Source organism: Aspergillus mulundensis (assembly GCF_003369625.1).
Source record: "Aspergillus mulundensis strain DSM 5745 chromosome Unknown scaffold_3, whole genome shotgun sequence".
NCBI lineage: Eukaryota > Fungi > Ascomycota > Eurotiomycetes > Eurotiales > Aspergillaceae > Aspergillus > Aspergillus mulundensis.
The window spans coordinates 3,306,298-3,326,815 of record NW_020797891.1 but is presented as its reverse complement, the minus strand read 5'-3'; the positions used below and the strand labels follow the sequence as shown (position 1 = coordinate 3,326,815).

At 53.8% G+C, this 20,518-nt stretch overlaps 7 protein-coding genes across 7 annotated transcripts; 3 read left to right on the top strand and 4 right to left on the bottom strand.

Annotated features, from left to right (window-relative positions):
- Positions 1-526: 526 nt before the first annotated feature.
- DSM5745_04509 (uncharacterized protein) lies at positions 527-1,962 on the top strand (the record flags this gene model as incomplete). The annotated part of the gene is made up of 2 exons (XM_026746525.1): positions 527-643; positions 694-1,962. 2 exons carry the CDS (start codon positions 527-529, stop codon positions 1,960-1,962), a joined length of 1,386 nt encoding a protein of 461 aa, XP_026605521.1.
- Positions 1,963-3,474: 1,512 nt separating this feature from the next.
- DSM5745_04508 (FAD-binding oxidoreductase) lies at positions 3,475-5,032 on the top strand (the record flags this gene model as incomplete). The annotated part of the gene is made up of 3 exons (XM_026746524.1): positions 3,475-3,603; positions 3,668-4,847; positions 4,914-5,032. 3 exons carry the CDS (start codon positions 3,475-3,477, stop codon positions 5,030-5,032), a joined length of 1,428 nt encoding a protein of 475 aa, XP_026605520.1.
- Positions 5,033-5,197: 165 nt separating this feature from the next.
- On the bottom strand, positions 5,198-6,776 carry DSM5745_04507 (uncharacterized protein; the record flags this gene model as incomplete). Its single annotated transcript, XM_026746523.1, has 3 exons — positions 5,198-5,482; positions 5,543-6,261; positions 6,317-6,776. The coding sequence occupies 3 exons, from the start codon at positions 6,774-6,776 to the stop codon at positions 5,198-5,200; spliced, it is 1,464 nt and encodes a 487-aa protein (XP_026605519.1).
- Positions 6,777-8,496: 1,720 nt separating this feature from the next.
- On the top strand, positions 8,497-9,057 carry DSM5745_04506 (uncharacterized protein; the record flags this gene model as incomplete). Its single annotated transcript, XM_026746522.1, has 2 exons — positions 8,497-8,909; positions 8,967-9,057. 2 exons carry the CDS (start codon positions 8,497-8,499, stop codon positions 9,055-9,057), a joined length of 504 nt encoding a protein of 167 aa, XP_026605518.1.
- A 2,401-nt stretch (positions 9,058-11,458) lies between these two features.
- Positions 11,459-12,712, bottom strand: DSM5745_04505 (uncharacterized protein; the record flags this gene model as incomplete). Its single annotated transcript, XM_026746521.1, has 1 exon — positions 11,459-12,712. One exon carries the CDS (start codon positions 12,710-12,712, stop codon positions 11,459-11,461), a length of 1,254 nt encoding a protein of 417 aa, XP_026605517.1.
- Positions 12,713-13,836: 1,124 nt separating this feature from the next.
- On the bottom strand, positions 13,837-14,910 carry DSM5745_04504 (uncharacterized protein; the record flags this gene model as incomplete). The annotated part of the gene is made up of 1 exon (XM_026746520.1): positions 13,837-14,910. One exon carries the CDS (start codon positions 14,908-14,910, stop codon positions 13,837-13,839), a length of 1,074 nt encoding a protein of 357 aa, XP_026605516.1.
- A 3,090-nt stretch (positions 14,911-18,000) lies between these two features.
- mfs56 (putative MFS multidrug transporter) lies at positions 18,001-20,216 on the bottom strand (the record flags this gene model as incomplete). The annotated part of the gene is made up of 5 exons (XM_026746519.1): positions 18,001-18,087; positions 18,155-18,831; positions 18,886-19,423; positions 19,458-19,843; positions 19,925-20,216. 5 exons carry the CDS (start codon positions 20,214-20,216, stop codon positions 18,001-18,003), a joined length of 1,980 nt encoding a protein of 659 aa, XP_026605515.1.
- Positions 20,217-20,518: the final 302 nt, after the last annotated feature.

Genomic DNA, 20,518 nt, shown 5'->3' with positions numbered 1-20,518 from the left:
GCCAACAAGTCACAATCGTCTGCAGCGACTCTGCAGAGACAATAATCCTCCCGGCCCCCGAGAAGGAGTTCCTAGTTCGGCCTGTCAAATTGAAAACGGCCCACAACGGCCCAGATCCCTGCAAGTGCCTGCATGTGGTCTCGAATCGAGCTGGCGGCGTCCGTTAGCGCATCCTGCCTGCCAACGGCGGCCTTAGCGCCGCCTAGTTTCTGACAGATAGAGTGCGACAGTCTGACAGAGATTAGTGCGCCCATGTGGCAGTGGCGCTGGACCTGCCAAAAGGCGTGCAGCCATTCTCGCCCGCTTGGGCCGCGGCTTGCTTCCGGGGCCTGGGCAGGTGAGCTGTTGATAAGTACGGACCCTCGCCTGCGGCCGGATCGATCGCTCGAACGGTTGATACGTCTAACCGACTATTTCTGCGGCGATGAACTGGCTCTTTGGACGTGTACCTTCCGAGGCAGTCCCCGGCGATCGGGTACTGCCGCTGCACTTTTTCGAGAACAGCCTGCTGGTCCAGGGGAACAACATGGCCGTTTCGCTTGTGTTCGATGCGGTCTTGGACGCGGCGGTGTTGCGCGAGGCGTTGGAGGGTCTGGTGAAGCGAGACGGCTGGCAGAGGGTAGGAGGGCGGCTGCGGAAGAATGTGCGCTCTTCGTCTTCGTCCAAGGTTGTGTATGCAACTAACGTCTCCAGACCGCCGGTCAAATCGAATGGCACATCCCGTCGCAATTTACAACAGACAGGCTTGCCATCTCCTTTGCACACGTCAACCACGGCATTCCCTCGTCCGAACACCCCGCCGCCTGCCGAATCCCCAAACCGAGTCCTACCCCGTCTATCGTCGGCGACCCAGACGACCTGGAAAGTCTAGCGTGGGAGGCCGGATACAAGCCCAACGGCATAAGCGACTATTTGAATTCCGACCGACCGGTCCTAGGCCTGCGGGTCAACAGCTTCACCGATAGGACGATCGTCGCTCTGCAATGGCAGCATGTTGCTTTCGATGCACTGGGCATGCAATACGTCGTGGAAGGATGGAGCGCGATGCTCTGGGGCCGACCGGACTTAGTCCCGACGCCCGTTTCTCCCGACTCGGATCCGTTCGACGTGCTTGCGACGGGCGCGCGACGGCCGACCGAGAAACATGTCCTCGCTGATCGAAAGGTAGGCTGGGGCGGTATACTCAAATGGGGCCTCGGGTACGGCGTCGACATGCTTCTGCGCGCGAAAGAGAACCGCATAGTCTGCATTCCGGAGGCGTACTGGGCGCCGCAACTTAACAAAGCACTGGAAGAGCTGCGCGCCGAAGCGCGAGCAAACGGCACCGACGAGAGCAGCGTCTTCCTGACAGAGAACGACGTCGTCACGGCGTGGATCCTGCGCTGCGTCGTCGGGCAGATGGGAATGGATCCCAACAGGACAGTCGCCGCCTCAATCGCCATGTCCCTCCGCAAAGCCTTCGAGGGCGACCTCATCCCGCCTTCAGCGGAACACCCCTACGTCGGCAACGCCTTCGGGTGGTCCAATATCCTAGTTACAGCCGGCGAGGTGACAACAAAACCACTGAGCTGGCTAGCGCAACAAGTCCGGAAGGCGATAAACACGCAAGGAACGCGCGCGCAGCATGAGGCATACTACGAGATGGTGCGGACGTCGGGAACAGGCCTTCCGATCGTGATAATGGGCGACGGGGGCATGGCGCAGGTTGGGTTCTCGAACTGGGCGAAGGCGGGCTTGTTCGATTTGGACTTTTCGCCGGCACGAATCGACAAACAGGATGCAGGTGCGCCGTGTAAGCCGTCGTATGTCCAGGAGAACCATGGGCCGGTCAAACCAGCCGACGGGTTCTTTATACTCGGTAAGGATGGCGATGGGAATTACTGGACTTCGGCGTGTAAGGTCAAGGGGACGTGGGAGAAGTTTGAGGAGCAGATGAGGAGGGAGGTTGAGGGGGGCTTATAGTCCTCTTCTATATACTGCCGTTACTCTATATAGCAAACCTCTATTGGATGGTCGCCACGATCGTGCCATGCACCCCTCACGCTTGCATGTGAGCGTACTCTCCACCAGTAGGAACTTATCAACCCTGCAACCGATTCGTCTAGCATCAATACGAGGATCAAAGGCCTTACCGCATCGCTGCCTGAGACGTGGTCCGATATAAACCCGTCCCTCACCTACCTAACCTCGATTCTGTCCTGCCCATATTGATAACCATCCATCCATCCATCCATTTCCATCCTACCCAGTGCCCTCCTCACTCTCCCATCTATCCCATCTATATCAACAAGCCGCATCTCCCCCACCACATCCAGCTGAAACATCAATAGCGATAGCCCAAATGCCGCAGTCACAGACGCAGTCGCACTCGCACCCGCACTCCCAACCTCGCATCCTCTCCCTCTCAACTTCCAAAACTCACACCTTCTCCAAAGCCCCCGTCCCCCGACTCACACTAATCGCGAACCACGGCATCGAAGGCGACGCGCACGCCGGGAAAACCGTGCAGCACCGATCAAGACTACATATCAACCCACCGCCCCCGAATCTGCGACAGGTGCACCTGATGCCGATCGAGGTTCTCCAAAAGATATGCGGTTCGGGGTCGTTGACGGGTGATCAGCAGAGGCGATTATTAGAGGCCGGAGCGCTGGGCCAGAACATCACGACATCAGGCATTGATCTGCTGAGTTTGCCCGTTGGGACGGAGCTAAGGTTTATAAGTGAGAAAGGGGAGAGAGGGGTCGTGCTTGTGCTGACAGGGCTACGGAATCCGTGTAAGCAGATTGATAAGTTCTGTCCCGGGCTTATGGAGAGGTTCCTTGTTAGGGATGCGCATGGGAGCAGGGAGATTAAGGGACGACTGGCGGGCGTTATGAGTACGGTTAAGGTTGGGGGCGTTCTTGAGGCGGGGATGCGGGTTGAGGTTGGGAGGCCGGGAAAATATGTGGCGATGGGGGTTGTCTAGGAGGGCTTCGGATTGGGTTTGGGATGCAGGAGTTGTTTGGAGACTTGGAACGGAGCGTAGTTATGTATTTGGTTGGGCCGGGGTGCATTGTATCCTAGGTAGGGCTGTTGTCTGTATAATCTGGCCAGAGTCAAGGTACCTGTTTGGATAGTCATTTCCCGCAAAGTTAGCCGAGACGGACATTAAATGGACAGGTGGAACTTGAGCATCTGTTTGCCATTGTGCATGTACTCGGAGAAGGCCCTCCCCGGAGTTACAACATCTTGCGCAGTTTATCTTCTTTGAGTGGTTTAGGCAGGATCATATACTCCAACACGATGATCACTGGTAACTATCGGAACTCCGTCTCCAAAAAGTCGGAAAGCCGAGTCCGACTATACGAGGGCAACCACGATAAATACCCCGCACCGCACCGCTGGAACCGATCACTAATCAGCTGAGAAGACGAGCAGAGATAAAGTCCCTTTCCCTTTCTCTTTCCTTTACCTACCGCAACCATCCCAACAATGGCCATCCCACCCTCCTCCATCGAATCCCTCCGCGCCTCCCTCACCTCCTCGCTCATCTTCACCCCAGGCGATGAGGGGTACCCCGAGAGCCTGCGGAGATGGTCCGACACCGGCCGGAAGCAAGCCGTGCGCAACCCCTCCTCAACCTCACCTATCCAGCCCAAACTAACACATCACTACGGTGCAATAGGGAATCGTAATCCAACCAACAACCGAATCCGACATCGTCACCGCCCTGAATTGGTCCCAGTCCCAACAAACCCCAATCGACCTCGCCATCAAATGCGGCGGCCACTCTGTGTCTGGAACATCGTCCTCTTCGGGGGGTCTGGTAATCGACCTGTCGCGTCTGAACACCGTCTCCGTCGACCCCTCGTCGCAAACAATCACAGTAGCCGGCGGCGCAGTCTGGCGCGACGTCGACGAGACAGCCGCTAAATACGGCCTCGCCGCAGTCGGCGGCACAGTCAACCACACAGGCGTGGGCGGATTGACGCTGGGCGGCGGATACGGGTGGCTTAGCGGGCAGTACGGGCTCACAATCGACAATCTGCTCAGCGCGCGGGTGGTCCTGGGCAATGGGGAGATCGTCACCGCGTCAGAGAGAGAAAACCCAGACTTGTTTTGGGCGCTCCGTGGCGCCGGATATAACTTTGGCATTGTGACGGAGTTTACCTTCCAGGGCTATGAGCAGAAGGACCCCGTGTATGCGGGGATCCTGGCGTACACGCCGGACAAGGTTGAGCGGGTCATTGAGATTCTGAATGGGTTGTTACTCGACAAGCCGGACCCGCGCTCTGGGGCGATTGCGATCTTCGCGAGGCCGCCGGGCGCACCGGTTCCTATGGTTAATGTGTTGGTTTTCTACAACGGGACGCAAGAAGAAGGAGAAGCGCGATTCGCTGAGTTATTGGCCCTCGAGCACGTCGCAAACACTATCTCCATGATCCCATACTCCCAGATGAACAGCCTCCAAAACCCGATGGCCACATACGGCGACCGCAAGAGTTTCAAGGGCGTGTTCTTCAACCCGCCCCTATCACCCTCGTTCGCGGGGACAATGCTGGCTGAGTTCACGGAGAAGGTACAGAGTGACGCGGATCTAGGCGCGAGTGGAATGATATTGGAGTTCTACGATATGGGGAAGACGGTCTCTGTGCCGAGGGATGCAACGGCGTTTGCGAGTCGCGGCACAACGCAGAATGGGATTATTACGTTACGGTGGTCGGATGCTTCTAAGGATTTGGAGCATCGGGCTTGGGCGCGGGATGTGCAGGAACGGTGGAAGGGGTTGCTTGAGGGGGAGGGGGGGGAGAATCTTGATGTTAGGGGGGAGGCCGGGGTGCCGCAGTATATCAACTATGCGGAGCGTGAGTCCACCTTATCTTTATTGTCTGACCTCGTTTTGAAGACGGCGTGCTAACTGTTCTGTACAGCTGGCGACGCAGTCGTGGGCAACATCTACGGCTCGAACCTGCCGCGACTGAAGGAGCTGAAGAGGAAGTTCGATCCGACGAATGTGTTCCGCAAGATGCATCCGATCCCGCTTGATTAAGGTGCACTGAAGGGGTGAAAAGGTACCTATTATGTATCATGTATCTTTTATCTCATGGATATATCTCATCGCACATAGCACATATTATAGCACACACCATACAACCCAAGTACAAAGCATGGGTATACCGTATATCAACCGGGCATAGGGTACACCAAATTATCCCTATCCCCCTCCCCCAATCCCATTCGCACCCGCATTCTCCTCACGCATCGTCGCCGCCCTCTTCAAATTCATCGCCTCATCCGCAACGACCTGACTAAACCCCAACCTCTCCTTCCGCTCCATGCGTCTCGTATTCCGCTCATGCCAAACAGCCCACGCCACGATACACACCATCGTAACGACCGTCAGCGGCGCCGCAACAGCCCAGAACACCCAGAAGTGGCCCGTTGCGACGTGCGACACAGACGGGCTGTCCCAGTTGAAGAGGGGCATTGAGAAGAATGTCTAGCCAACTTATCAGTACGCGGTATCTAAACTAGAGCAGGAAAGGGAGGGGAAGTGTACAGCAACAAACGTAGCAGGGAGAAAGAAGGTCGTCAGGAACGCAACGATCTTCATGCTCGAGGAATCGCGTTTACTCGCCGCCGCAATCTCGCGGCTGTCCTGCGCGATGCTCGTGCTCAGGAGGCTATCGTTCTGCGTGATGAGGTTGAAGAGCGTGGAGTGCTGGCCCTCGAGCCGTTCCTTGACGCCGCCGCGGAGCAGAGCGTGCTCGATGGTACTGGCCACGAACTCGGCGCGCTCGCGGAGTGCCGTGCTTGCATGCCGGGCCTTAAGGCGAGCATGCGTTTCGGGCGACAGCCGCTCATCAACCCAGTCGATCTTTCTGAGGATGAACTCGACGCACGACTTTGTTGAGCGGAGGGTCGAGAGGGCGAGATGCACGCCGCTGCGTGCTTGGCTTAGCGCTTTCACGAGCATGCGGTGATCGAGGACGGCTTCGGCATTCTCGTTGAGGACGCCGTAGCCTGTTGCGCCTTCCATTTGTTCGAGGGTTGTTTGGTACCGCTCCAGGTGGTAGACGTTGTTGTGGAGGGTGAGTTCGCAGGCAATCAGCGGGATGAGGAGGGGATGTGGGCACATGGCGAACTCGGCGGTTATGTTTGAGGATTGGGGGAGGACGGAGTCGTGGTAGATTACACCGCGGGTGGTGTTTGTTGAGGGCGTGTAGCGGAGGATTGTGGTGAGGGATGAGAAGTCGGGGGCCCTGGGGCGCGCGAAGACTGACCATGGACACTTCTTAGAGGGTTACGTGGATTGAGATTGTGGGAGACGTACGCCAACTACCATCAGCCATCTGGAAGGTCCCGATCGCGCCAGAGCGCACAGATGCGTAGTGGTGGTGATGGTTTATTAGGCCTAGCGCCTCGTTCATCTTGTCGAGAAGCTCGATCCCCACGCACGGCAGGGACTGGAACGAGCACGGGACGATTGCAAGCTGGAAGCCTGATGATGGGGGTCGGTTTTCATGTGTTGGAATTGGCTCCTGTAGGCGCTGGATGATCTGGTCCTGGCGGTACGAGTCGAGGCGAGAGGCCGAGTTTGCCGTGTGATTCTGCGAGACGTCGTCGTGCCAGCTCCACTGTTCCATCACGACGATCTCGCTGACCCCGTCTGGGGGGAAGTTGAGGCGGATGTCGCCAAAGTCCCAGTACCATTCTCGCGTGGGTTCGGCTGGAGTGGTTTGTGGTGGGTGAGGGTTTGGCTGTATGGCTGGCGGTGCGACTGGCGTAGCCATGGTTTCTTGAGAGCCGTCATGTATAGTTGGAGAGGTGAAAGGCGATTAGCTTTGGACTCTATTGTGAGCGTCTGCAGGGCGACAACAGAACATATACGGCCAGCCGACCGGCTCAGCCTGCAGGAGGGTCCATTCATGCAGGACGGCAGACGAGACAAGAAAACGCAGGGCTTGGCTTGAAACCGCGTGGCTGGGGGTTTCATAGCGAGCTAATGGGATTGGCTTCCAAGGTTATCTGTCACAGTTCATTACTGTTAGCGCCCTCAGCCGCGTGCTATTGCTGCAAGACGAAGCTCAGCCCGGGAGCGGGTGGCCCTTGCGGAGGGAAATGTCAAGCGGGCAGCTTGGAGAGGAAGACCCTAATGTCACACGAGTGTAACGACAGACAGAAGGAAAGGCTGGAGCTGAAGATTGAAGATTCGAGTGGTGTGCACACGGTCGGGTGGCTGTGCTGCATAGCGACATTAGCTTGGTGAGTTAGCCCCAAGGCTGGCTAATTATAGCCCTAATAACCCGCATTAGCGGCAGGCTAAGAGAGCATCAACAGCTCAATTACCATGATTGGTCTGCAGCTGTCAAGCGTCAGCATCCGCGTCATACGTCAGGGTCAAGGGTTAAGAGTCAGGGCCTCAAGCTGGAACTGAACATTCATCATAGCGTGCTTTCCACCGCGAGCATCTCAGTCCCAGAACGCGGATTGTCAAGTCAGGTCCATCCTAGGTTGTTGCGACCGATCCATGTTACATTCTGGCACCTTGGAGGACCAATAAGCGGGTGGATATGGCGAAGAGATGGCTACGGAGTAAACAACAAAACTGCTGATCTGATTGAATAAAGGACTGGAAGGGCGACGGCCCCAGTTGGGCAAGCAATACGAGGCCTCGCTCTTTCCCCGGGTTGCTCCACTGCCATGGACCCTTACCAGTTCCACCTGTGCACTTAGTCACTTAGCTCAGCCAGGATGCCCGGAATGGCTAACATTACAGGTAGACCCTGAGCGTACTCTGGGAGCCGTGGATAATCACGGAGCACAACAAAGCTGTACCATACCTCGCTCCTCTTAGTTCAGACTGGCAACATATCTGGCCACATTGGGCACTTCACGCTGGACATGGAGAACAGCCGACCGTCAGGGCCCGAGTGCAGGTATCAAGCAAGCATCATCGTCACTCTCCTCGTCGCGGAGTTTCCAATATCCATTCATAGTCGACGACGTCAGGTCTGACGAAGCGCATCCAGGGCTAGATCTGTGATGAGCTCCATGCGTTCGACGACAGCGTTTCCAGCTGACGAGCACTGTTTGATACCATAGTATGGCAGACCGCACCTCTGACGACGATGGCATCTGCACCTTAATCTCTTCAAACGCGATGATTGGTGAAATCGACTTTGAGGCTTCAATTGGTTAGACTGCATCCAATCGCAGGAGCCGGGGATATTAATTCTTGATACTAAGGGCGATCCATTGCCGCGTTGGCAGCCGTTTGCCACCCCCGTCACCCGCACAACGTCATCCCAGTCGACTTCGATATCAACACCAGATTCATGGTGTTTTGGCAGAGTAAACCCTGACGTCAGACAAGAACCTCGTCTATATAGCGGCCCTGAACGACGACCGAAAGACATCGTAGCATCCATTATTACAGATTTACCGCATCGCAACTCATCTACACCCATCTACTCTATTTCCCATCTAATCCATACCAACTACACCGCCAAAATGCCCCTCTTCGGCCACCGCGACTCCATGTCCTCCTCCTCCCATTCAAGCATCGACGACCCAAACACCCACACCCACCGCCACAAGTCCTCCGGCGGGCTCTTCGGCCACCGCGGCTCCCAATCCAGCGGGTACAGCAGCGACGGCGCCGGATCTAGTTCACGTCACAGCGGCACATACGGGCACGGCCATGGCCACGGCCACGGCCACGGAGCCACCACAACCACGCGCAGCCACGGCGGACTCTTCCGAAGCAAGCACACCGAGGACCCATCCATCACGGCCGCGCGCGAACGGGTCTTACACGCCGAGGAGGCGGAACGGGCCGCTGACAAGGCGCTTTATGCGAGTCGGCTGGCGGTGCAGGAGGCGCGGAATAATGTGAGGGGGTTGGAGAGGGATGCGAAGGAGGAGTATGTCCGCCCGCTGTTTTCCCGAGTGGTATAGAGAGAAGGCTAATGTGTGTGCAGGGCGCGTCTCGCGAAGTTCAAGCAGAAGGAGGCGAAGGATATCTCCAAGAGGGTGAAGCCGCTTGGTCGTGAGTTACACTCTTTCCTCTGATGGATCTGCTCCTTGTGATGGAAGTGGAGGTTGCTGATGTTGTTGTATAGGACACCACTAGCGCTGTTCTTCAGCATGATGTCCTCGAGCCCCAGGACTCTCGTTTCTTGCGGATATTGGACTGTACCATATATCATGACTTATGACCTGTATACTTATAGCAGTTTCTTGCAATTTCTTTGATTTGAAGCGAGTGGAGTTCAGTTGATTTGGTTTCCTGTCCTTGTACTATACCAGGATGAATACAACACTTGATTCTCATAAGCTCTGGTCAATTATGTTGCCCTCTCAACTCAGGGTCGGAGAACTTCTAAAAAGCGCTTCCCCCAGGACAAGTAAACCAGCGAGCCGCCCGGCAACCCGACAGACCGTCGAAGATCGTCCGCAGCTCGGCGCATATCGCATCCCGATCATGCTCGCCCAGTGAATCCCAGGCCCGCTCGAGATTCTCGGCCTCCACGTACTCCATGTAGATGTACTTGACGTCTCCGTCTGTGCGCCACCCATAGACCTCAGGGACGGGGACCCGTCCGTTCAGGACTCTCCGCACTGCATATAGCACCTGGGCTTCCGCGATGCTTACCCCCGTGCCCCATTTGACGAGCAGTCCCATGTCCCTGAAGAGGGGAACGGACTGATCCATGTGAAGTATGTGGATTAAATAACTAGCTAGAAGATAAAGCTATTTAGAGATCTTTATGTGGGCAAGCTAGCCAAAGGCAGTGCCGCAGGGTAGTACGCTTTAACACCCCCCTTGCCCTAGGCAGCGAGAAGGTAAAGCCATAAAGATTTTTAAATACGGAAGCTAAATATAAAAACATGGTATAGTAGTAGTAGTACACTTTTAATCTCGTGACTTGGCGCTCGGACCCGCTGGGGGCTTTAAACCTAAAAAAAAAAAATAAAAAGTAAGGCCATAAGACTTCCAGATTAAAAAAAAGGTAAAAACATAATTTTAATAAAAAAACAAGAGGAAAGGCCTTGGCAGGGCGTTAAGGTTAAAAAAACATTAAAAAAAAGGCTTGTATAGCTAGAACATGGTGTTTTAAATAATAAATTAGGAAAGCTTCGTGGTTTTTAAAGCTAATAAAAACTCTAAAAATTATGTAAGGGCGGATTATACACACGGGCTAGATTTGGTCTAGCTAAATTTAGCGTGTAAAGGCAAAGGCGCTAAATATTGCGTGTAAAGGCGTTAAAGCTTGCAAAGGCGTTAAATATTACGTGTAAGTAAAGGTAAAAAAATATACTAAACGTGCCTGGGCGAATACTAGATTACCAGGGCTTATAAAAATCTTAAGGCAAAAAAAAAATGTTAAGGCGTAGTGATTTTATGATAGTTAAAAACTAGTAGGCGTTAAGAACTTAATTAAAGCGGTTAAAAATAATAAAGGCCACGGAGGCGCGGAGAAAGAAAAAGTTAAGAACTTAAGGCTTAGAGCCAGTAACAGCAAGATAAGGGGCTAGCCTAAATAAAAAATAAATGCAAAACAAATTTTATTACAGATTCTAAAGAATTAAAGCAGTTGTCTGGGGCGTAGCTAATAAAAATTATAGGGTGTTAACGCGGCGTGCAAAAAAAGGCAAAAAATTAAGGTACTGGGCTAGCAAGAATAGGAAAAAACAAAGCATAGCCGTGTACACGAGTGGCCAAAAAAAAGGCCTATTTAATAGCTAGCTAAGAAATAAAGCTTTTTAAAATACTAAAAATAACTAAAATAGCCAGATTCCTGGTGTTGTGTTATAGGTAGGAAGGCCTTAAAAAAATAGCGCGCCGCGGAATCGCAAATAAATAATAAAAAGGCTAGTTTAGAGGGCTTGCCGGAGGCAAATAATAAAAATAAAGCTTTAAAAATAGTAAAAAATTAAGAGAATTGCAAAAAACTTGGTATTTATTTTAATATATTAAAAAAAAAAAAAAAAACGCCCCCTTTCCCCCCTACGCCGCGGGCGCAGAGGGGGGAGAAATAATAATAATAAGGCTTTTAAAAGCTCTAATAAAAAGTTAAGGGCTTATAACCTAAAAAGGGGAACGGACTAATCCATGTAAAGTATGTGGATTAAATAACTAGCTAGAAGATAAAGCTATTCAGAGATCTCTATATAGGCAAGCTAGCCGAAGGCGGTGCCGCAGGGCAGTACGCTTTGACAGTCCCTGAAGAGAACGGGGAGTGTGAAGTGGAGTGGACAAAGCAGCCCTCTTGTGTTGTACTGATTCGTCAGCCATACCGTGCTGACTTATCTGGAGGAGGAAATCAGTTGATTAGATGATATATCAGTATAGGATAGCTTGATTAGATACTAATGGTATATTTATCCCTAAATCTCCCCAGTCTGTACCCGTACCCGTACCCGCCATCTCCACCATTGACCACAGGCAATATCACTTCTTGTAGCCAGATCAAACCTCCTTCGCCCAAGCCTTCCCACTCCACGTCCCACCCGTCATCCCCAACCAATAATCCCTCCCCTTAATCAACCAAACAAAGAAACTCGGCACGCGGTACCCCTTCGCCGCACCCACGCCCTTCCCCCGTCCAATAGGCACAAGCTGCGTCTCGCTCTCATCAGCCTTGAACACCCTATCCTCAGCAGCAGCTTCCCCGGTCTCAGCCAGAAGATCGCGCTTCAGGTTCGCGCACAGCACGGGGATCGCTTCCGTGAGGATATGGACCGCCGGGCGTGCGTAGTCGGAGACGTCGCCGGCCGCGTAGACAAGGGGTCCCGCCTTATCGACGCGCAGGGTCGACGGGTTCGTTGAGACGCGCCCGTCGGGGGAGAGAAGGGACTCGTCGATGAAAGAGGTGTTGGGGATTGTGCCGTAGGCCGGGATGTACAGGTCTGCGTGGCGTGTTTCGCCATCGCTAAGACGGACTTCGGACTTCGCGGTCAGCGCTTCGTTCCCTGCATCGTTGGGGATCACGTCCTCCACTTTCACACCCTTAACAACCTCAACACCCAGCTTGGCCAGGTACGACTCAGCCGTCTGCCCGATTGCAGGACGCAACACGGGCAGGAGATCCGTGCCAGACGTCACCAGCGTGATTCTGCACTTCGGACTCGCCATCTTCGAGCTCAGCCAGCCTGCCTTGCCGTTAAGATGCTCGCCCAGTTCGCCCGCCGTCTCGACGCCCGTGGGCCCACCCCCGGCAATAACGATACTCTTTGCGTCTGCCATAGCCGTGCGGAACTCCTTCCATTTCGCAACGAGCTCAGGCCTCCCGTGTGCATTCAAGCTAAACAGCGGGGAGTGCGTCGACGCCCCCGTCCCAATAACAAGCGCATGGAAACTGAGCTGGAGTTCAGCGTGGACGGGCCCGGTATTCGTGGTCGTCTGCGTGATTTCATCAATGACCACAACGCGCCGAGTGTGGTCGAGGTGTTTCGCGCGCCCGTGGACGAAGTGGAATTTCTGCCCGTACTGCGTGAACTGCTCTTCGATGGTCACGAACAGCTTCGACTGGTCGAAGTATGTGTCTGAGAGGAGGGCGCGCGGGGCTGCAGGGCGGCAGAGGACCTCGCGCGAACTGCTGACCAGGATCACCTGGTAGGAGTCTGGGGATGGGAGGGAGGGGATGACGTGTTTGAGGGTGTAGTGGGCGGTTGAGATGCCGGCGTAGGAGCCGCCGAGGATGAGGATTGTGTTGGGGGGCATTGCGACCGGTAGGTATCCGTACCTGTTGGTGAAGACGATATGGAGAAGAGATGACAGCGCGCAAGGTCGGGCGGCAGACGGCTATTTATGCATCGACAGCTCTGCCTTGCGTCCTCGTACGGAGCACCAGATTCAGCCTCGATTTGCAATCGGACGGCCCAAACAAAGCTGGCCTTGCCCTAACTCTGTCTGTTCCTCCTTGCGCCGGACGAATCGCATGTGCGGTACCCGGGCGCATTAGTCACCATTAGCAATCCAATATTGCGGCGCCACGTGAACTAGCCTCTATTCTAGTTAGGCTGCTTAGCAATTATTGGTTTACGCGGGGCTCGGCTGTGTCACGATCTCGGACGAATCGGTCTCCGGTGCGTTGCGATGGGATGGATGTGCGAGGTGCAGGGGCCTGGGGGCTGGCGGTGGTCTGTGCGATTGTGACAGTCACACTCCAGGATCCGAGACGATGGGTTCAGCCGCACGCTCTAATCCGTACCCTGGCTACAGAGGATGGGTCAGATCGTCGTACGGTAGTCGGTGCCAGGGTTCTGGGACCGAGAAGCTTCTCCAGTCTTACAAGGTACACCCCCGGGCCTGCCATCTCGTACTCTGTCCCGTTCAACACTTGCATTGCTTATTCCTTTGCCTCGCTTTCCAGTCTGGGGTAATATGTAGCAGGATGGTGGTGCCTGAGCCCACTTATTTCGCTTACGGTAGGGTTTCACACAGTATGTCCAAAGTACCTAATCTTGGGGTCTCCCTGTGCAGTGCTACATATCTCGAAGGTCTACGGTGATCAATTGTCAAAGTTGCTGTCGCTAAGGAAAACAGCTTATCTATTATTTACAAATTCTCAGACTGACGTAGCGTGATATTAAAGTACTGCTGTATTTACGCTGGTACTCGGTAATCATAAGAAAACCCAGAGATACTATATCAAACATAGATTAGAATTCAAAGGAGCCTAAAGAAAGAACAACAACAGTGATAAACAAAGATAATTTAGATTCGAGCTAACGAGTGGACGTGATTGCACTCCAATGCTAATAATCATTTCTGTACGGGCATCTGTATCCGTGGCCATGCTGAGCTATAGCAAGACCCAGGCACCAGCAACAGCCACAGTATAATCACAAGAAACACCTGCAGTACTGAATCTCATCGTCGAAAACGCAGTCACGGTGTACTCGGACGCAGTGGGAGCACGGTCGCTGACGGTCGCATGTCCGGTTGTGGTAGTGACATGGCAGGCACCTGGAGAAGCGGCTGCGAGTCGGTGCATGCTCCTTATTAAAAAGCTCATCCATGACCTCTCTCGCCGTCGCCGGAGTGTGGTCCTCCCTAGCCACAATAACCGGGGCCCTCTCCGAACAGTTCCACGTCGTAAGATCTACCAGGGTACTGATGGCGGGTAAGGCTGGGGTATCCGCCCCGGTATCCGAGGCAGAACTGCCGGGCCGAATAGGGGGCAAGATAGGCAGAGTCTCCAAGGCAGACTCCAACTCGCCCGCAGACGAGCCCGAATCCGACCTCGCAGTTCCCGGTCCCTGGTTCTGCGCCTGCGCCTGCGCCTGGCCCTGCACTCGGCTCTGCGCCGCCGCTTCAAGCGACCTGAAAGCCCTCTCCTGCATCTCAAGCCCCAACCTACTCCTCCGCACCTCAGGCAAACACATCATAAGCGCAATAACGCCAGCAACGGAATCGGTCACGAGCCGTGCGTCATCCAACGCCTGCAGCGCCGCAAGCACCCACTCGCAGCACCGGCGCGACTCCACACGCGCCAGGATCTCGGCTACCTCCGGGCTCTCGGAGACATACCCGATTTGCTCGAGGTCGGCGAAGAGAGAGCTTGTCTGTTTGAGGGTTCGCGCGGGGAATGTGCAGCACTTGTAGATGTAGGTGGTGTTTAGGGGGGTGGCGATGTTGGTGCTGGTGCTCTCGCTGGCGCTCTCGCTGGCGTTGTCGGATGCGCGGGTTAGAGTGACCGTGTACACGGTGCAATCTTCCGTCAAAGCGCAATGCGTGACCAGGGCCCAGTGGCGGTATTTAGGCACGACGCTGGCGGGGAGGTTGGGGTCGTGGGCTGAGATGGCGCCCCTGCCGATGTACAGGCCCAGGTCCATTGTTGGGTCTAGGGAGGGGCGGGCGGTTGGGGGGTGGAAGGGGGTGGACTCGAGGACGCGGAGGGGTCCGGTTCGAGACATTTTGGTGGTTTGGTTTGGTGTAGGTGGGTTGTGTTGTGGTTGTGGTGAGCGACTGACTGGCTGATCAGAACGGATGGACTGATCAGAACGGATCGATTGAACTGGATACTGTGTAATCGAGGGTTATGACTGTCCTTATATAGCACACTTCCATCTCGCTGATCTATTGTAGACTCGATAATGTCCTTTCAGGTGTCCAGTCTCTGCCTCTGCCTTTGTCACTCTCTTTGTACTCCTAAATTGTCCGAAGCATCGATCTATCATAAAGAATAACTGAAAGCCATTGTTCGTACCACGCCATATCCCCTTGTTATATTCCATCTTTCACGTTGAAGCCAAATGACCTTTGTGCTAACCATGGAACCACAACGAAATCTGCATTCGAATCCCCATTATGGAACATGAAATAGAACAAGGCAACAATGAATCGCTGGGCTCAGGGGTCTAAGAAACCGGCTCAGTCTGCGCTCTTTGAAAGGATGTCCACTAATGAAGGTTTGCTAGGCACCTCTCTCCCCTCATCAAATACGCCTACAGCGGGGTATAGCAGCTTGACCTAGTCTGAGATGACAGCCTCTTGTTCATGGGAGATGCAGTGGAGTTTGGCTAGCAGCTAGAGGATATGCTCCGTTGGTGATAAGGCATTCTGGGGATAAATACTATAAATCGACAAAGTCTTTCGAGACACACCCTAGTAATTTATGATACTTATTGATAAAGCCCTAGTCTTGCTGTGTATCCAGCTTAACCTATACACTAGCTAATAATAGAATGAGTAGGCTCTAATTACTTAAAGCAGGCGCAATGCAAACATATGTACATAGTCAGTCATGATTTGTCTGTGATGGGCCCGACATAAAAATACAATAAGGGAACCCCTTGTAATAAAAAGTGCGAAGTGGATAGATTAGTATTTCATAGTGACTGCCACGCTAGTCCTGCTCTAGAGCAGTAGGTAGATGCACGTCCCAAACACCCCGCTCAGCTTGATAATCCCTAGTAACCCTCAGGCACCCGGGAAATCCGGCCCCCCATACCCTGACGGAGAACAGACCATCAAAGCTCCACCAGCGACGAAGAAAAGACCAATCCAGACTCTGTAGTCGAGGAGCCAGTGATAGGAGGAAGAGCAAGAGCAAGATGGAGATGAAGATCCCGATCGAGATGTCTGGTACGCATGATCGTGAAGAAATGTATTGTACATGTATGGGTTTGTGATTTGCTGGTTGTAGGGCTGGGAGGGTTCGAGAGCGTCGTCGGATGGAGGGAGAGGGGGGTCATGCTTTTGGATGCGATCAGTTAACTCTACCGTACGGTAGAGGAAGGAGGGTAAGTTTGGAAAGGAGCGATACATACACAATTCTCTGCCATTTTTATTTTCGGTTGGCAGTGTGCCTGGGGCGTTTTGTGGAGGCGAGGGCGAAAGTATCTAGGAGCTGCCGTGTGCTTGGATTGTTGAGTGCAAAAGTAAAACAGATGGGAAGATCCAGCCAAGGTATACTGTGCCCAGAATACTGTAGGCGCCGCGAAAGAGTCGGCAAATCTAAATTTGGCGCTGACTAGAAACCAACAGCAGTGAAACGCGTGATAGGCCCTGTAGCCGCAGATCGGCCTAGCTCCAGGGTTCCAGGGACCCAACAGCTACGCGCTGCCCAGACGGCAAGACCATCGTGCGCACCGACTGCAGCAACCGCATGCCCCTCCCCATGGAGGAGTAGGACCCCGTGTACCATAAACCAGGGGTCGCGCTAGATCGGGGCGTCTACGAAGCATACGCAACCGCCGGGGCCGCGTCGAGAAACCGGACGACTCAGGGTCAGAAAGTTCCGTATCCTGCAGTATTGTATGTATAGATGCCTAGATCGGGTATTCCTCTTGTCTTTTGTAGTTCTCCGGAGACATTATATGTTATATTGTTTGTTAAAAGGCTTTATACCTCAACGCGCAGTATACAAGCTTTAAGGAGAACCGGGTCGTGGTGCTGTATTAATTATATCCAAGCTTGATTGTCCTGGATCTATTAGGGTATGATTGCACAGTTTTACTCAGGGACTCCGCGGTCATCGCCACACGTTAGATTAACTCTCATGGCAAGATCACAGGCTCAGCATTAGAATAGTCTGGGTGTTTAAAAACATGTTTGGCCTGCACTAGGCATTAAAAAATATTGGTAGTTAAAAAAGGGTTAGGGCTATGGCGCGGAGGCTCAACACAGGCAGAGCAGTGGATGCAACTTAGGTCGACTTGGGCAAGCCATGAGATAGTACGGAGTAAGAGGTCGGGTATATCTGAAGTCGCCTAAGGGCGACCAACATGGAAGCGACCACACCATTCTTACAGCCTTGAGCATGCGCTGAACCGAGCCACTCGTCTTTCTCCTAAACCATGACGTTGGGTAATGCATGTCAGACATGAAAAAAAAAAAGCCAAAAACATACAACAGCTGGGATTCGCATGTGGTCACCCACCATACTACTAACCAGCCGGCGTGTGGTTTAAGTACGGCTGAGCGGACGGGAAGCCCTGTTCTCCACACCCTGTGGTCGTATGTGATGGATATTTCGGAACAGTTGCTTATCAATAAACCGGAAAATAGCTAATATGCAAGTCCCGATAACAATAATGCTGGAAAGGTGTGCGGATGCTACGCAAAAGTCCCAGTTCTCATACCCTCTGTACTTTGGAACGTGCACCTACCAGTCCAGGTCTCAGGTTCAGGACTTCTTTGAATGGGCATCGGCTTTGTTACTGAGAGGCGTGGTGCGATACGTGGATACATGGATGGTTGCTCTCATTGATCCCTTTGGCATCTTGAGCCCATGTCCGTACGAACACGATGGCTACATCCGTTGAGTCTGTTGAATGTAGAATTACTGTGAAGTTCATATGCGGCGACTAAAAGGGGCATATTTACTGTAGTCGGGGCGATAAAGCAATAAATTGGGATTTGTGGAAAAATGGGTATGCAGGGTTGTGCTTGTGGCTGAACATGTCTGTGGACCACGCCAAATCGCCTATAGATTGTGCTATACATCCATTCCATGCCGGGGAAGCTAAAAGTCGTTAGGTACAGTGGGTATCTATCCAGTACTAGGATGTTTGCCCGTCAAAGATTCCAGTGGGTGAAGGCTCGGACTCGAGCACAGGCCGGCTGATACGTTTATACTTGTTCACGCCCTGGTAGAAAGAGTGGGTTAGCCGGACCCAGTCATGACACATTGAGCAAGCCAGAACTGCGACTCACCTTGAAAACCGCATAAAGATACGGAACATAGACAACCTCGCTCTCGCCAGGTCCAGCATTCGAGTCCAACGATGAGTCCCCTTCCTCAACTTCACCTGCATCGTTCTTCCCCTTCCTCCCAATCCAAACATTCCCCAGAAGAAGCCCCGTAATCACACTAAGTCCCAGAATCGGCAGAATCGCAACATAAGCCCACATGATCGCGTCTCGCCCCGCGGCTCTAACCTGCCCCTGAACAGCAGCAGGCAAGTCATCAATAAAGGAAAGACTACTCGTCCCGCCATGCGCAAGGTCCTGCGCATCGACAGTCCCATTCCCATTCCCACTCACCCCAGAAATACCCTCAACGCCCCCCGCAAACTTATTATTAAACACACTGCCCATAATCGTAATCCCGAGCGTTCCCCCAAACGGCAGCGCAAAGCGCAGGAGGGAGAGTGCAGCCGCGATTCTGTCGGGCCAGACGCCGACTGCGTGGAGGTTCGCCGGCATGAGACGGATTCCTGTCCCCGCGCCCGCGAGCACCATCATCCCGTTGAGCACGGTGGTGTTTTGCGCGCGGATTGCGTGGATAATCAGGCCTAGACCGAGTGTTTCGGCTACCGTGCCGAAGAGGAGAGGCGGGAAGGTTTGGGCTGGATATTTGTTGCACAGGAAGACTGCTAGGTAGACGCCCGCTGTGTTGGGTTAGTACCATACATGTCAGATAAATTGGGACGGAGCAGACGTACCTCCAAGGCCTGGGATATAGTACAGCAATTGCACACCGGCTTTGGATGCGCTGTACCCCTCCACAACGGTGAAGTATATGCCCACATAATAAAAGACCGAGTACATCGCTGCGCCCGCCGCAAACTGGATGGCCACAAGCCAGAGCGTGTCGAGCCGTCTGAACAGGCTATACGGGATCATGGGCTTCTGGGTTGGAAAGAGTCGCGCGAACACCCCGTTCTCGAGAGCGTACTCGTAGCCGAAGAAGATGACGAAGCATACACCACCCACAATCAGCGGGGCGAGGACCTGGCCTGAAACCCACGGGTACGTTGAGCCGCCCCATGCTGTCCCGAGGATTATGAGACCAACGCCGAAGATGAAGAGGAGTGTGCCGATGATGTCAAGAGTTGACAGGGCAGGCAGGAACGAGGCGAGCCGTGCGCCGCGATGGAAATGCGTGCCTTGTTTCAGGTCGTGGCGGAGAACGAGATAGATGACTATATGTGAAACAAAGGCAATCGGAATCGATATCACAAAGCAATACCGCCAGTTCGCCTGCGCCAGTCAGCCACCCGTCCCATCAACATACAATCCATCGGAAGTGCTGGGAGGAAGTACACACATCCGTAAGATACCCCCCTACCACCGGGCCCACACTATACGCAACGCCAGAAACCAGCGCGAAAATCGAATTATTCTTCGCGTTCTCCTTTAAGCTCACCCCATCCGCAAGGACCACATTAATCGTGCTCATCAGGCCCGCCGAGCCCACGCCCTGCAGCGCGCGCGCGAGCAGGAGCATGCCCCAGCTCTGCGCGGCGGCGCCCAGCACGCTGCCGAGCAGCATCATGAAGGTCGCGAGCTGGAGGCTTGCGTGGCGGCCGAAGACGTCGGAGAGCTGTCCGAAGGTCGGGATTAGGGCGGTGGAGGTTAGGGTGAAGGAGGTTACGATCCAGGATTGTTGGTTGAGTTCGTCTGGGATTCTGCGTTAGCGTGTGGGATCGATATCGAGGTCGGGGGGGTGGGTATGGTAGCTTAGAGAGGGTTGAGACGTACCGAAATGCGAGGCGATGAATGGCACGGCGGTTGCGACGATTGTGAGGTCGATTGTTGCGAGGAGGTACGGCATGAAGAGGGCGGTAACGAGTTTGAGTCTGTAGATGCGGAGTCGTTTGCGCTCTGCTTCGGCTTCAGGTGACGGGCGCTTGTCGGGGAGGGTGGGTGCGCCGTGGCTGGAGGTAAGGGTTTCGCCATCTTGGCTGGACTGTGTTTGGAGGGGGATGTGCTCGGATTGGCGCTTTGCGGCGCGTGTCTTTTTGATGTGCTTGTATAAGAGGTAGAAGACCATGGTGGTGGATGGTAATGTGATGGTTTTATGAATGGAAAGGGTGAGGTTGCTGGAATGGCTAGGGGTTATATACACTTGGATTTGCAATCTTGAAGATCGAACTAAGCTATCTTGAGCAATCACCTCGTAGCTGAGCGCAGTCATGACTCCCTGGCGATCAACTGAGATTGAGGCTGAGGCGCGGGGACGCCGAGACCCACGACGTGGACAAGCAACAGCCCGCAGCGCCAGGTGTATTGCCATTGGCTGTTACTAGCCATAGCAGGGCCACATGGCATTTTAGGCTACGAAGTGAGTACTGG